This window comes from Poecile atricapillus, chromosome 2 (assembly GCF_030490865.1).
Source record: "Poecile atricapillus isolate bPoeAtr1 chromosome 2, bPoeAtr1.hap1, whole genome shotgun sequence".
Lineage (NCBI taxonomy): Eukaryota > Metazoa > Chordata > Aves > Passeriformes > Paridae > Poecile > Poecile atricapillus.
Window position 1 is genome coordinate 111,828,268 of NC_081250.1, and position 16,251 is coordinate 111,844,518.

Here is a 16,251-nt window from a genome sequence, read left to right on the forward strand (position 1 = left end):
AAATCCCAAGCCATTGTTTTCATGGTTTGCTTAATTTTTTTTTTCTTGGCTCAGTGAATTTGAGGTTGCTTTATTTTTTCGCTCCTCTCTGAAGCTGAGAGCAATATAATTTCCCTTTAAATCCTTGTCACACATCACTGAAAAGTACTCTGTAACCCTCTTTTACCAGAAGTCAAAGTGGAGCATTCACTGGTGTATCTTCAGTATTCAAACCAAACCAAATGGCATAGTACACACTGCACCCACTGCAGTCTTTGGTTCTGTACTCAGATTGTTTAAATAGGTTTTAAGTTTTTTGCTTTGGTTTGGGTTCTTCTCCAGCAAGAAGTGAATTAAATTATGTTCAGCTAAAAATCCATCAGATTTTAAAAAAACTAAAGAGGTCACATTTTTTATAGGACCTATCACCCTAAGCTACATGGGGATATTCAATAACGTTGCTTTTCTTCTGGTAAAATCTTCAGCCATTAGAACTTATCTCCAAAGGGAGTTTTCCATGGACAACACTCTCTCTTCAATCTGATAGCAAATGAATACCCAGCCATCTCCTAAACCAAAAGGTCCATGCACAGTAAAGCCTCTACTCATCTCCCATGCCATAGTGCTGGAGGGGCTTTTTTGCCTCACTGTTTTCCTCAACATCATGATGGGAATAAAAACAAAGTCTCTGAACTGAATTACTGAATTCAGTGTCACATTTTTGAACTGCTTTTTTTTCATCCCATGTTCAGGTTGTTTTTTTAATTCTTCAGTTGGGTCATATAAACACTTTTCATGAAATTACTTTGAGGTTATGAATTAGAGATTATGATTTTCCTGCCATATCAAGAATAAGCAACACCTGAATTATAGAACCCAGAGATGGCAGCTCCAACGGCACTCTGACCACATACACCCTTTTTTATTTATGCAAAGGTTTATTTTCAAGTCTGCTCCAACCTAAACATTCCCAGTAATGAGGCAGATGCAGAAGTCAGTGCTTCCTTGGAGATCAATAAAATTCACATTTATTTGAGATACAGCATTTTTTTTTTTTTATTTTTTTTTTTGCCAACAACAGCATAACTAATTGTAAGTGGTTTATTTTTAAAAATTGCAGATTGTAATGCATTCAAGAGATGGCATCTTCCAGTCATTATGGTGATCATGGTAACCACTCTCAGTTTCAGCTTCTGAGAGGAACGCCTGGCTCCCTCAAGCAAGTCCCCTTGGGAGAAAATGAGACAGTGCTTGCATAAAATCATATGCACAGCACAGAGAGAAAGCCATGCTGTTGTTAGGCAGCATATGTTGCACAAAAATAATCTGCACTAAGTAAAACCATCCATGTCTGCAAAGCTGTTTAATGAAAGATGTAATAATGAAAGATGCAAAAAAGAAATGGATGCCTTTTCTACAGCAATCAGAAATAAAGAAACAAGCCCTTTCTTTCTAAAAAAAAATAATCTCAAAACAATGTACTCACCTTAAACACAGCTATATATCCTGCAACGTTTATTTTCTTTTATCAGATGTCTTCATTTCAGCTTTATTGATCAATATGTAGTTTTAAATGAAAATACAAGCTATATTTAAAACAATTTCTTATATTAACATGTTATGTTTTTATTAAATGAAATTCTTACCTTAATAATTTTATTCCAGATGGGCTGCATAATATACACAGATAAAGGATTTGTATCCACAGCACTGTACTGTGAGGAAAAAGCAAGCATGTTAAACAAAGCACTGAACAATGGCTATTTTTCTAGGACTACATATCCTTCAGCATCTAAGAGCACTCAGTGAGACTGGTGTAAATTTATTTTATTTTGATTAAAAGAATAGGTTTTACTCAATTTAAAAGCACTGGCCTGGTTTACAATTACCTTGTTAGCAATTCTATGTATTAACACAAAGGTTTAGGTTTGTGAAATGGCAAACTCTGCCATAGCTCTGCAGTCACATTTTACCTTTAAATTCTTATTAATTTTACAACCTCATAAGATTCTGCATTTCTACCATATTTTGGATGTAACACTTTCATTTGCACTACCAGTAATGCATATGAACTGAGCACCAGTTCATTGCTAGTATGTAGGATAGATAGTAAATATGGAACGTGTTTGTAGGTGGAATATTATTTTGCAGAGATACACAGCTTTGTCATAGTAACACAGTTGCATTCGCACTATGCTAATTCATGTGAGGCAATGTTATTATAAAAATGAGCTCTAAAATAGCACAGTTCATTATCACAATAAAATTTCTCTATTGGACAGACTTCTAAATACATGTGTTTTATAAATTCCAGAAAGTACATATCTATATCTTTTGTAAACAAAATACTTCAGAAATCTATGGCCACCCTGAATTGCTGTTGTCTCCTTTTTCCTCAAGAGGACTGTATCAAGTTTTATCCTGCCTTGGGACTGCAGAATACAGAATAATCTGAGGAAGAACAATTTTAATTGCCAATACCACCCAAAACCATGCATTTGAGCCCTGGCAGGTAGGCATTGGAAGAAGTTATCCATCATTGGAGTGGTATATATAATTATTTCAGAAATTCTTGGACTTTGAATGTGCATGTACGGCTTTGCATTGCTAGGATGATGCACATGACTCACAAAGACTCAGATATATCTATATAAAGCACTGTCCAAACATTGTGTGCAGAAAATGGGAGTACGATAGGGATGTGTTAGACCACAGTTTGACAAAGCTGCTTACTTGCAGGAGAGCTGATAACAGAGAGTCTCCTTTCACATAACTGCAGCTAATTGTTAATTGTCTCTCCATATATGTAGTTAATTTATTGACCTCTCTTAGCCAAGTACTCCAAGTTCTCCAGGGAGGAGGAGACTGCACTCTGGAAGTACCTGTTTCAAGTCATTATCAAAGCAACTTAGGCGCTTGTCTTAAACTCAGGTACCTACATCTGAAATGCTGGGGACTCTTCCATACATTTCCTTTTTCTATCTGAATACAAAGCCTATGTTTTAATTACCTTCTGGACAAAACCAGGCATTCACATAGTAATTTTGTGTGTTCAAGTTGAAATCACAGATCATAAACATAGCATCTAATAAAATTGTTATAACACAGCTATACACTGTAAATACATACTGACAAATCAAAAAAATCACCTAGCAGTAACTGATCAGACCAGACTGCCTAAATTTCCAAAGGGAATAAAATTTTCAGTTTAATGAAGTGTACATCACTGATTTTAATTTTTCTAAAAATGCTGTACATGTTCACTTTGATGTGTCATTTTTCTCTGCTGCTGCCACCCATATTACTTAATACATGATACAATTTTATCAACAGATTTTTCACCAGAATATATATTAGAATTCTTAAATGCATTACCTCAGAAGAAAATTAATTTGCAGGTAAAACTTAAGTTTTCATTATTCTGTATGTATTTGCAGGTGCAGATGCCATATTTATCTTTCAAACACTGATTATTGCAACTGTTTGAACTTTTGATAGTCCAGCTTCCATGTGAATTACCTGTGGGCTTTGCTTAGGTTTATGCCAAAATTGGCAATAATTACCAACCCATACAGTACCTATGCCAACAGACCAGTCAGCTAGTACTTAATTCACACGAAAACCATGGAAAACCTCTGAGAATGAAGAAAATTCTAAGTATCCATTAGCACTTTCAAGGTTCCAGGTAATCAGGAGTCTGCTTGAAGTTTTACTGGGGCTACAGCCCATTTCCTTAGCCCAGCTAGTATTCAAAGACTGTGTGAGATACAGGACAATTTACAGACCAGCAAATTCAATTAATTCAGCAACACCTGGATAAGAATGTGCAAAGGTCAAAATAAGTGAGTTTTACCCTTGCTTCTACTTCGGCATTCTCTTTCTCCCCTCACCCCCAAGTCAAAGTCATGAATAAAATCAGAAAATGCTAGTTAAACAACAACAGTAAAACAAGGCTTTCTATCCAAACTATTCACTGGCTGTTCAGAACTATTGCTTTCTCTTAGAAGAAAAAAAAAAAAAAGAAAATCAGTCTCATTCCTTTGAAACTGTGTTCTTATATAGAAAATATAAGAGACTATATAGATATTATATAATTTTTGTATTTTCTTTAATGGGAAATGTTAGAGATTAGGTAGCTTTCCAACATAACTCTGCATAACAGACACAAACAAGAGACACAGTCAGCTTTTTGTTTGCCTCACAGTTTCAAAAGTCAAGCACCAAAAATCAGAACAGACTTAACCAAAAAAAAAGAAAAAAAAGGAGAATTATAGTTAGGTTTTGTTCACCACAAAGACACACCACACTTCATCCTGTTAATTCCTGTGTCTGTGGCTGAACTGTTGGTCCTCTGGGTGGGGAAGGAACATTCAGCAGATGTGCAGAAGAATGGAAATTTGCTCTTCCCTCCACAGTAATTTGTTTTAGCCAGACCAAAGGAAACACCCATGGAAAAATAGTTTTTAGTTGTGGCAAAAAATAAAACTTGACAAATAAAGTCTGCTATACAGTTTAATACTCTGCTTTGTTCTGCTCCCAAGAAGCTACTGACCTCAAGGCCATGAAATCCTCAGGAGTTTAATGTTCGTGGCTGCTCAGAAAAGCAAAGTACTGAATAACATGCTCACATTGTGACCAATGAACATGAATGCAATAGTCCATTGAACCTGATGCAAAAAAAAGCATTTGCCATTTGTTATTGTGCAACTCTGTCATTTTCAGGGCACTTATACTAAAAGACAAAGGTGGAGAGGATAAGCCTGTTGGAGGTTTTTAAGTGCAAGGCTCATACAAGTACTAAGCATTTCCCTGCAAACACTTTCTGCCCTGGAAAAGGGATTGATTGTCCATATACAAAGAAGAAGGGCTTGGAATGATAAGAAAGCTTCTCTCAACTATTTTTATAATATGTTGTAACAGTTGGGAGGAAAAGGCTGTAGTGAGTGAATAGGAAAAATGGCATTGACTTCATATTGCTCCCAAATTTAAAAGTGCTTCTTCTGGTTTTATTTAATAGCTGATATCTCCTTGAAAGCCACATGCTTTCTCTCTCAGTGTTAATGGCTTCTAGCAGAGCTAGAAATGAGAATACAGATACCAGACATGCACACACATACGTGGTGACTCAGGCAGCACACATGAGATGTACTTTCAGTTTGGGTTCCTGCATCTTAATTTCCATCCATGGGATCCAGCACAGCATCAAGTTTGTGCTGGTCACCTGTGTTAAAGGGGAAAGGAAATAAGATTAAGGAGGACGGGGAAAAAAAGGGATAAACAATTAAGAAAAGTAACAGACAAACAGCAGAAAGAAAAATGAGCAAAAGCAAAGGTTTGGCTATACAGAAGAAAGACAGCTGTTCTGCAGTGACAGAGCAGAGCCAAACACCGAGGGGCAAAAGCACTCACAGTGATCAAGGTCTGCTCTGCTAAATACAAGATAAATGGTATCTTCTGGCTCACGTCCACACAGCTTAGAAGTACTTTCCATTACTGCAAACTGGTTACATCAGCACCACACAGCATCTTCTGGAGGGGTGTTGGGCCTCATCATCTGGCCCTACACACCCAAAACATCATTAGCATTCAGTAAATTTAAGTTCAAAGTATCTGAAACAATCTGGAGACTACACTGTAACCCAGCAATATGACACTTCCAGAGCATGAAAGTGAGCCCTGTCTGCTCATGTTCATGTTCAGAAACCCAAATGCCCATGGTGGAAGAGTGCTGAAGGATGGTGAAACCAAAAAAAATTATGTGCACTGCCTTCAGAAGAGACTATTTCTAAACCAAAAGCCTAGCTATTGCCTTGGAGAGACTTCAGAGAAAACAAACAAAACCCAAACAGGGAGTGAGCTAACCATTAATGAGAGCAGGCACTGGATCTTCACAGGACTCCCTAGACCTCTCCAGCTTTGCTCTGTGGAGGCATCACAAGAATAAAATTTTGGAATGACTACGATTAAGAGAAAAATATAAAGTATGTCTACACAAACTTCAGAGTCAGGAAAGAAAGCAAGCTGCAAGAAATGTAGTTGTATAACTACATTATATAGTTATTTCCACTTCAGCTGCTCTTTATACTAACAGACTATTCCTTTCCTTTACTTATATGATCTTGTCCTAGGCAGCAGCGTATTGTGCCATTCAGTCATTTACATTCACAGCACCTGTGTTTTGTAAACGACAGACAAAGGGGTGGGAGGTGACAATGGACTCTCTTTTGCACAAGGTGAGAGTTTTTTTGTGGTTTTGAAAGCTGCAGGATGACCCTCCCAATCCAGGGCATGAACCAGTCTCTATTTAAGAGCGCTCAGTGGGAAATCACCCTTCTGGGCAATGTCTCACACAACATGAACTTGGCTTCTGTGAAACGTTACACTTCAGGAACCACACAAAAATAAAGAAAATACTGAAATACTGGCACATCTGGTAACAATTTTCCATCAATCTTTCTAATTCCTAGAATACATTAAACATGTGGAGTTTAATTCTACTTTATATATGTTTTTAAATGTTTGTAGTTATTATGGAACAGAATCTTGGATTTTAACAAAGGCTTCACAGACGGAAGAAAGAGAAGCATGCTATAAACAACAGAGCTCCACAACACTGTGGATGTCAAATATGTTCAGCAGTTTAAGTGCTGATGTATTCTAAAACACAGTCTCGTTATTTCTAATAATATATTTGCTTTACTTTATATCATCAGTTAGTTAATTATTCATAAATAATGGCTTAGGTTTTCTATCTCCCACTGCTTAACTAATTTGGTGTATCTGCATTTCCTCCCACATATATATATATATGTATACATACATACATACATATATATATATATATATACAAACACACACATATATATAATTTTTTAATTTTTTTTTAATAGGTCACCAATACTTAATTCCAGGAGTTATAAGCCTGTACTAGGGCTGGATGCAGCTGTGAAGGAAGAGGTTGCCCAATTTGGGTTCCTGAGCTCCTCTCTGCTCTCTCACTTTGCTCCCTTCAGTTCCATTAGCCTGTGCACACTATAGCTAGAAAATATAGTTAGATTTCCTCCCACCTGATACTATTCCTAGTAAATACTAGAATGTCATGGTTTGTGCAATTCAACAATTCTGGTTGGTATTACTAAGTCATCAGAAAGTTGTTATTACACAAACTTCTGTCCTGGGGATGTTTTGTTGCAAAGGTATATTTATTGTTCACCTCCACATTTTCAGGAATTCTGAGACATGCATTGAGTCACACGCTGCACACTGTGGGAAGCTAGGGCCCAGTGCTCGGGAGATTTCGGGATGTAACGGAACGTATGGTAATTGCCCCGTAATTAGCCAATAGCACCTAGCTGTGATGAAAGCAGATGCGAGTGACACTGTGAACCTAGGTTATAAAGTGTCAAATTCTTCAGGAATAAACGCCATTTCTGCCATCCATCATATTGGTGTTGTGTGGGGAATGGACCGAGTGGCCTGGGCATGGCCACCGTGCCGCCCCTGAACCAAGGTGTCTGCCTCGCCTAAGGCAGCAGCGCACATCCTTCCCCTTAATGCAGTATGCATGGACCCACGTCCATGAGATCATGGGCACACAGAGCTGTGGGTCAGGACAGGTTACTCTTGGGGACTCATGCCTGCCAGCAGCACATGCGCTTGCTTGCAGAGCAGTGTCATGGCCTTAAGAGCGCAGAACCATGGGTCTGGATCACAGGATCATTCAGGTCAGAAGGGATCTCAGCAGGTCTCCTCCTTCCCAACATAGGCTCAGCTAGGAGCTCAAAACCAAGTGCTTTATCCAGACCAGGGAGAGGTGTGTTACCACTGAAGATGAACAGATCATGCGGACACAGGTCGAGGTGTGGCGAAAGAAAGAGAAAGTTTATTTTTCCCCCCAGGATTTATAGACTTCTTACCACGGCCAGGGATTGGGTGGTCAGGATAACACTTTCTCACTGCACTGGCCATGAGAGATGCCCATCACAAGACGTGTAACAGAAAGAATGTACACATATCTATGTTTACAGTTACTCTCCTGGGAAAGTCCTTAGAAAACCATGTCAGCAAACTCAGGAGCTGAGTTTACAGGGTGACAGAGGTGGACAGTCAGTGAGACCGGAAGTCAGCAACCGGTTTTCAACTAATAGTAGTTATATTAAGGATGCTGCCTAATTTCTCTTCCGAAAGAAAGGCTCTGTTTAGTGGACATGTTCAAGCACTTAACAAAGTCAAAATAATGAAAAATAACATAGAAATGTAGTTAAATATTGAGCAAGGGGTGTTGCCCTGAAAATTAAGCCGGCTGATAATGTTTTCATAGTTTTAGTTACTTTCCCATGAAAGTTCTGTAAACATAAGTTGTTTATCACATTCCTTCTAGGAAATGTCTTTTGATGGATGTTTCACATGACCAGTGTACTTGGGAAGGTGGTAACTTAATTATCCAATCCCTGGTCATGGTCGAGAATCTATAAATGCTGGAATCACAGAATAAAAGTGCCTTTTTCTGTTCTGACACTGAGAGGTGTTCGTGCGAATCATTTCATGTCCTCTAGCGACACAAGGGGTAATAGAAGACAGCTGCATGTGCTACTGTAAAGGGACAAAGATAGAGGCTGGCCTAGATTGGTAAAAATACAAATCCTGATAAAACCAAAGCCTGCACAGTCTCAAGGAACTGCACAACTGATCTTTAACTCGCCATTCAAAGAAGCTCTAACATAGCAAGAAAGTTGATTTCTGTGGGTGTTTTTTTGTGCAGACTGGTCTTCCACACTTGGTAAAAGGAAACAGCAGCAAGATTTTGTGTTACACCTATTTCTGCCCATGTACAAACATGTATGTGCCAGCAGCCCCTTAAAGATCAAACAGTAAACCAAGTACCCATCCAGCTGGAGCTCTGCCAGAGCAGGTACCTAAATACCTGGGGAACCCAAAGTGGGGAAACCACTCCAGGCCCAAAAGGGAAGACAGATTAAAAGCATGTTGTCGTTTCCATAAGAGACACTAAACAGTGGTTCTGTAGCACATACACTGAACCCTTGTGTTATCTAATATCCTGATGCACAGGAGGGGATACTTCATAGAAAGATTCCTCCCTCTATTAAACAACCCTTAGAATAAGGGTTTCCTTAGATTTATAATGAAAATCCACATTCAAATCACATATACATCTTCGCAATTAGTCTTCTCTTAAAACACAGATGAATAAACAAAAATACGTATATATACATGCATATTCCATACATAAAATTCCAAAAGGCATTTCAGAATGCTAACATCTCTTGATAAAGCAATAAAATGAAACTCTGCAGCTGGTATTTGCACTTTTATGAGATTCAACAAAGCATACAGCTCTTTATACTGAGTGTATTTGTCCCAAAAGTGATCTAATGGACCTTTGTAAATTCATGGGTGTAATATTGCACTCAAAACCATGTACAATTTCCCACCATTAGGAAAAAAGTCCTGTGGCATGTAATATCAGATGCAGCATCTCTGTGGTGTGATTTCACTCAGTTGTTGTTTCATTAGATATAATACGTAGAAAGAAGGAAATGATTACAGAACTCATGAAATGCTACATTATGTCAGCTACAATTACAACAGGATGAGGAAAAAGAAGTGATACGTGCATGAAGATTGTTTTTTGGAATGACATATTCAGTTGGCCCTTGGCTCTTAGATACATGAGACACATGAATGCAATGACAGATAATGTAAGAGTAATTAATTATTCGGTTTATTTCACATACTATTCAACAACATTTAATTAAAACCCCAGTCTTCCATCAAAGTAACATGAAGAAGACTTCAAGATTTTATTTGTAGAACAGTGGGCTGTTGACTCATGGTTCTACTAAAGCCAGACAATGTTAGTTTTCACTGCCTCAAATATTCAAGGAGTTTATTAAACCCCAGTGGTTTGAAAAATCTAACTACAGCAGACACAACTGATAACTGCTTTCAGATCATATTTGGAATTAAATATTAGTGAAAAAATAAAAATACTACGCAGACAAACACTATATAATAAGCATGTAAAGAAAGTACTCAACAGATATAAAATTGTCTATGTGCAATGAACATTATTGCATGAGCATGATTAACTGTCTCCTAAGAAGCTGCAGATAAGCAAATGGGAGTCTCCTATGCTAAATTTTCAAAATCATGTAAACTCCTTCTGTTACCAGAGTAGAAAGCAAAACTACTGTTCAATTAAGGTGAGCAGAACCAATGATTTTTTCTAAATCTCATAGTTACGCTTGTAGCCTTGGAAAAGCATAGACTTCACAAAAATCCAGTCTTGTATCTGGGTGAATCCTGAATTTACAGACATTAATTCACTAGATTATACTCAACACACGTTGCTCTTCAGGTATCAGTCAGTATATGAGAAAGAGTCAGACCTTGAAACATGATCATTATACATCTGATCTTGTTTCTCTAGCCCTCCAAAATGAGGGCTGATATGTAATTCGAGAGATCTTCCAGTCCAGTGTGTTCACCTAATGCAGGATCACGTTCAGGATACATTAAGGATGCAGATCAAGTTTCCATGAGGTAATGACCCCATTGCTTGCAAGAAACAGCCATGTCAGCACACTAAAACAAAATACATTACCCAAAATTTTCCTAAAAAGGTGTCAGCAACTGTTTATTAATACTCAACACTAAATTGTTGATCTTGCCTCAAAGAAATCAAGCCATTTCTTAAGACTGATAAAATGATTGCCCAATCCCCTTTAGTACCTGTTCCAGCAGGCCTTATCAACACAAGACTGACATAGCAGACGCCTTAAATTTCTCTTTGTGCAGCCGAAACTCAGGTATGAAACTCAGGTATTGTCTTTCTTTAAAAGGGCACTCTTGAAGACCAAACAGTTGCTAGGCTCTTACTCCCACTTTACTCGGACTGTTTCACACAGTTCATCTTTTCTAAGCCTCTTGGTATTCATAATGTCATTCTGAGGACTGTAAACTGTGGGCCAAAGCAGGCAGGACACATTATTCCAGCTGATACCTGATCAGTACATCAGCTGCAGGAGTAAATGTAACCCTTTGACGTATTTAAGACACTTCTAGCTTAAGGACTTTTTTTCTCTTTATTATAATATCCACAATGCTGTTGACACTTTGATCCCCTGTTATCTTTCCTGCAGTCCATTGTCTCTTATTTTATGTTCTGAATGTTGATTTTTTTCCCCTAAGTGTTGTACCCTGTTTACTGAATTTCTTCATATTGATTTCTGGATATTATATCCCTTGTCCAAGCATATTTGAAACCATAAAACTAGTCTTAAAATTCTTTAGTATAGTGAAAATTTTACAATAATCTCCCTTGTGTTAATTAAAGTACTGAACAGCAACTGAGTTGGGACAGAAAGACAGCTGTGTCAGTAGATTCGCGCTTGATAGAACCTCCTACTTTGACAGAAAACTTTAAATGTTTCCATTCTCTTTAAAGATGCTTCCATTCTCTTTGAAAAAATATTTTAAACTCTTTAAAATGTTTTCACCTTACAACAATTTCATCTTAGTCACCTCTACCTATTTTACTTATGAGAAGATGGGACAGTAGCAGACCCCACACTGAAATTAAACCACTTACACCTAATTTGCTCTCCCTTCTTCACCATACCCCTTATCCACACAGAGTTACCTGCTAAAAAAAAGACTTAGAGGATAGAAACAGAGTGGACAAAACAAGAGGAAAATGTGGAACCTTAGATGTCAATTTTTAATGTTATGTCTGATTTTTTTAAACCATCTTTTCTGAGGCCTATTTGAATCAAGCCTCTATAATTTGTTCTTAGGTATCATTTATTCTGAAACACGATAAAGTATCAAAGTTTTCTGGCCTGAAAAACTACTGTGTACAGGTACTGTAAAAAAAGGTGACTCAAGGCAAATATGTAAGGGGAATCCCAAGAATGAAGTGATGAGGCAATAGCAACACAAGCTCACCACTGACATTACTGCATTCTGGTGAAAAGGATAAAAATAAAGAACCAAATTCTGCTTTTATCTGTTCTCATGGCCTGGTTGTTGCAGAACAGCTTGTTTCCAACAGAAACCCAAGCAGGCAGGAAAAAAGGTAGCTGTGTAATTCCATTCGTGCTCCTCTAGATTTACAAAATGCTGATAAAACATAAAAGTAGGAATGACATGATCCAAGCCCTGCAATTCCAGTTGGTTGTAGCTTTTTGACTGTGTTACTCCATGCCCTAGAGAATAGCACACAGATCAAGGATAAGAATCTTCTGTGAGACAGTTGCAGCAAATCACCTGAGCATGCCACTGTCTTGAAATCAGCACCTGCCCGACAGACAAGAAGATGGCAGAAATATCACAGCAGTAATACTCAGGGTTATGTCTGAACTGTCTCATTGCCACATCTCCACCTGTTCTTGGCATGCTTTTAAGCAGAAAAAGGAAAACTGAATCTCTAAAACCCCATTAACAGGCAGAATGAATGGGAATAGATTTGTAAAGTGAAATACAGCTAGCCCTGAGGAGCCAATGCTCGTGCTACAAGGATTTTAGAAGGTATCACACTAAACTGGTTCCATTTTAATACTATGGACTAAATGTACTGCGTGTACTTGTGTGTTTGTTATCTGGTTTGGGTTCATCCTAAGGGAATGCATTTTTGTGCTCTGAGGTCACTCTGTGATGTAAGCCAAAGCTTAGTAATTGGGGAAAACTTGTTTCAAAAGCCTAATATACATGGACCTAACATGCTAAAGGGTGCTGTAGTCTTTGCATTCATTGGAGGTCTGCCATTCCCTTAGCAAAGAACTGTGCTGGTTTTGTTGCCAAGGCCCTCCTCCAACTGCAAACAGGAGACAGACAGTGCCTGAGACATACAATTGAAGCATTCATGGCAGAGAAATGAATTCAGCTGTGTGAAAATTTTGAAAATTGAACAGCATTTTTTTTCAGGCCATATTTACCTTTACAAAAGGAGTTGATTACACAAATTATTTTTTTAAACTGCATGATGCTCAACAGATAAATTGTGCAAAGTATGGAGTATGTTAAGCCACTGATACTACTGTCAGTACAATGCTGCAGTGTGGTGCACAACAGAGAGGTGGATGCCACTAAATCTAAAGTCTTCTATTCATGCTTCAAGTCTGGAAGCAATACATTGTTTTAGCTCAATATTGAATGCATGCTCACAGTCCTTTCAGAGATTATTTAGTTCTTCACAGGGCCAAGTCACATATCCCTCTACACTACCCCAGAACTGGGTTCACCAGGAAACACAGTGCAGAAATAGTCAGAAGGTTATAAGAGGTCACCTTTGTGTGCTGAGCACAGTGATCAGAGCTTTGTACCTGTTGAGAAGGCAGCAAAGGAAGCAACAATCTCCTCCGAGGGGCTGGGAAGCTGGAGGAGCAGGATGCAGTAAGGCCCTAGGCTGAAGGGGAGGAGATGGCAGCCAGAGGGCAACAGGAGGTTGAAGAGCATGTGTCAGGCCTGGGAGGTGGTGAGAGCAAAGCTGTGGTTGTGGCAGCCCTAGGTATGGGAAGGTGAGGGACAAGAGATTGTGGTAGTGATTACTGTTTCCTTGCTGCATCCCTGTTGCATTTTTGGAGTACTTTAAACCACGGTGAGCAGCATTTAGGAATAGGGAGATCTGCCACTGCCAGGCCCTCCTGCAACCTGGAGCACCAAGAAAATGGTACAGATACCTGACCAGCCCAGCAGCACAAACCTCATGTAGCTGAACTTCTCTGTGTGAAATCCGTGCCATTTGGATTTATTTATTGCCAATAGATCCCAGTCCCAAGTCACCTCAGATAACAGAAAACCATTTGTTTTCATCTTTCTAAAGCCTTCACTTACTAGGATTTTTTTCAGACCACAGTAGAACAGATACTTCCTAAGTATTTGCAATGGCTGATTCTTATAGCTAAGAAAATTACCCTACATAGTTTCTTTGCAATGCTCTTGAGAAGCCAGTATATTCAAATGAAATTATTTGATATGTGATTCTGCCTCTTGGTAATCATCTGCCCTGTAAATCGTAAGTGTGGCACAACGATTACAGGTTTTTAAGAGAACGTTGTTTTGATTATTCCCCATCTGCACTTGTTTGAAGCTATTTTCATTCAAGTGATAAGAAATATCACTTGTAATGTAATACAAGTGTTCCCCGTATTTGTACTATGAACTCAAATAATTCAGGAAAGTCACTTAAATAACAATGTCTGTTTATGCTAAAAATAGCTTTTTATTTTTCCTCCTCCTGATCTCAGCCAAGGCTGCAGCTTCACCATTCAAGCACACCATTCAAGCACAGACCTGTGCAACTCACGCCCTGTGGCCAGAAGCAGCTTGCAGAACGTTTTATCCCACTCACACTGGAGACACACAAACAGGTCGGTACATTTTAACAAGCTGTTCTGCAAAACAAGTTCCTAGGAAGCAGCCTGGAGAACGCTCTCGAAGCCACAGTTCCTCCACCTTCATTCCTGCTGAGGTGAGCAGGCAGAGCTGCTGGCCCAGGGAAGGGAAGGGCTTGATAGGAACCAGGAAAAGCTGAACACCCTGGCTGGAGCCCAGCCTGGGCAGGCACATGGTAAAAGCAAGAAGGCAAGAATCTTGGGGAGGATGGCGTAGGGGCTGCTTTGGGAAACTGAACATAAAATAAAGGGCTGGGTGTTGTGCTGGTAGAAGCTGGCATGCGCCCCCTGCTTTTCACGGGGAATGGGGTGAAGGTGTGTGAACAGGGTGGCATGGCCCATTTCAGACACTTACACCTCAATTGGAGCAAACGTGGATGATCCCCCGTACTGCATCCCCTGTAACTCCTAAGTTCATGACATAACACAGGTCTATTCAAATATCTAATGATTCACCCATTCATTGGGATTCTGCATGCCGGTTATTTGAAAACATGAGGTTTAGTTCAAATTAAAGTAAGTTTTTCTTCACCCCCCCAACCCCCCCCCCCCGCTTTCTTATTTATTTCTCAATGCCAAAACATTCCTGCTTCCGAAGGCTTTGCAGACAGCCACACAAGCAACATCAATGTGTGCTTTCTTACAGAAACACCGGATGCCTCCAAAACCACGCTGCTCTAAAACGGGCAGAGCTTTTACAGATGTTGTATACTCACTCAAAACCCAGTTCACTCTGTCTCCACCGAGACCTGCCGCCCCGCGAACACCCAGTTCCTGCCCAGGGCACGCACTCCATCAGAGCCGGGCCGGGTGCGGGCGGGCACAGGTGGGGGTGCGGGACATCCCCCCGCGGGCACAGGTGGAGGTGCGGGACATCCCCCCGCGGGCACAGGTGGGGGTGCGGGACATCCCCCCGCGGGCACAGGTGGGGGTGCGGGACATCCCCCCGCGGGCACAGGTGGGGGTGCGGGACATCCCCCCGCGGGCACAGGTGGGGGTGCGGGACATCCCCCCGCGGGCACAGGTGGAGGTGCGGGACATCCCCCCGCGGGCACAGGTGGAGCCCTGCGGACCCTCCGGAGCCGGCGGGATGGCCCGGCCGGCCGGGGCCGCACGCACAGCGTGGCTGGGCTGGGATCCATCCTCTCGGATGCTCCGGAGCGCTCCGGAGCCCAGAGACGCGACCCGGGTAGGACCGTCCAGCCGCCCGCCCTCCCGGCCCCGGCGCTGCCCTTTACCTTGTAGTGTCGGAAGCCGTGCAGCTGCCGGCCGCTCACATACCGCCACCGCCACATCGCCGCCCTGCGCCGCGCCGGCACCGAGGCACGGAGGGATGGCAGCGATGGGAGGACGGATGAGGGAGGCGGCGGGGCCGGGGGCGGGATGAGGGCGGCTCCCCGGCCGCGCCCCGCGGGCTGGACCTGCCCCCGGCTCCGGGCATCCGCGCCGGAGATGCCCGTGGGGCTGGGTCCACCCCCGGCGGCTCCCGGCGGCTCCAGGACGCTCCGGTGCCCGCCTGCCAACAGCGTGGGTTATACTCCCGTAATGACCTCACGGTCCCGAGGCATGTCGCAGAATCACCTCCGAAATGTTTTTCTGGCTACGGGTGTATTAAAGATGCCGTATTTACAGCGTACGGGAAGACGCGCCCGTGAAGTCGCTATACAAAACAATGCTGAGTAACAAATGCAAAAACACGCCAAGTAACACTACACATACAATGTTAAGTAACGTGTTTCAGAAACAGGTGATACTGAGGATTAAGATTTATATTCGCATCCCATCAATAATCTGAGCCTCGCACTTCTTTATTGCACCTGCACTGGAGCCTGCCACACCACATCAGCCAGCAGTAAAC

General features: G+C 41.0%; 1 protein-coding gene across 1 annotated transcript in view; it reads right to left on the minus strand.

Moving 5' to 3' along the window:
- The window catches only part of LOC131575389 (ethanolaminephosphotransferase 1-like), a 59,245-nt gene extending 43,399 nt beyond the window's left edge, over nt 1-15,846 (minus strand). Inside the window, exons 1-2 of the mRNA XM_058830801.1 lie at nt 15,632-15,846; nt 1,626-1,694 (exon numbers count right to left, since the gene is read on the minus strand). Coding sequence (XP_058686784.1) covers nt 1,626-1,694; nt 15,632-15,688 — 126 coding nt within the window. The 5' untranslated portion in view covers nt 15,689-15,846. The remainder of the gene's footprint in view (nt 1-1,625; nt 1,695-15,631) is intronic.
- Between the last annotated feature and the right edge of the window lie 405 nt (nt 15,847-16,251).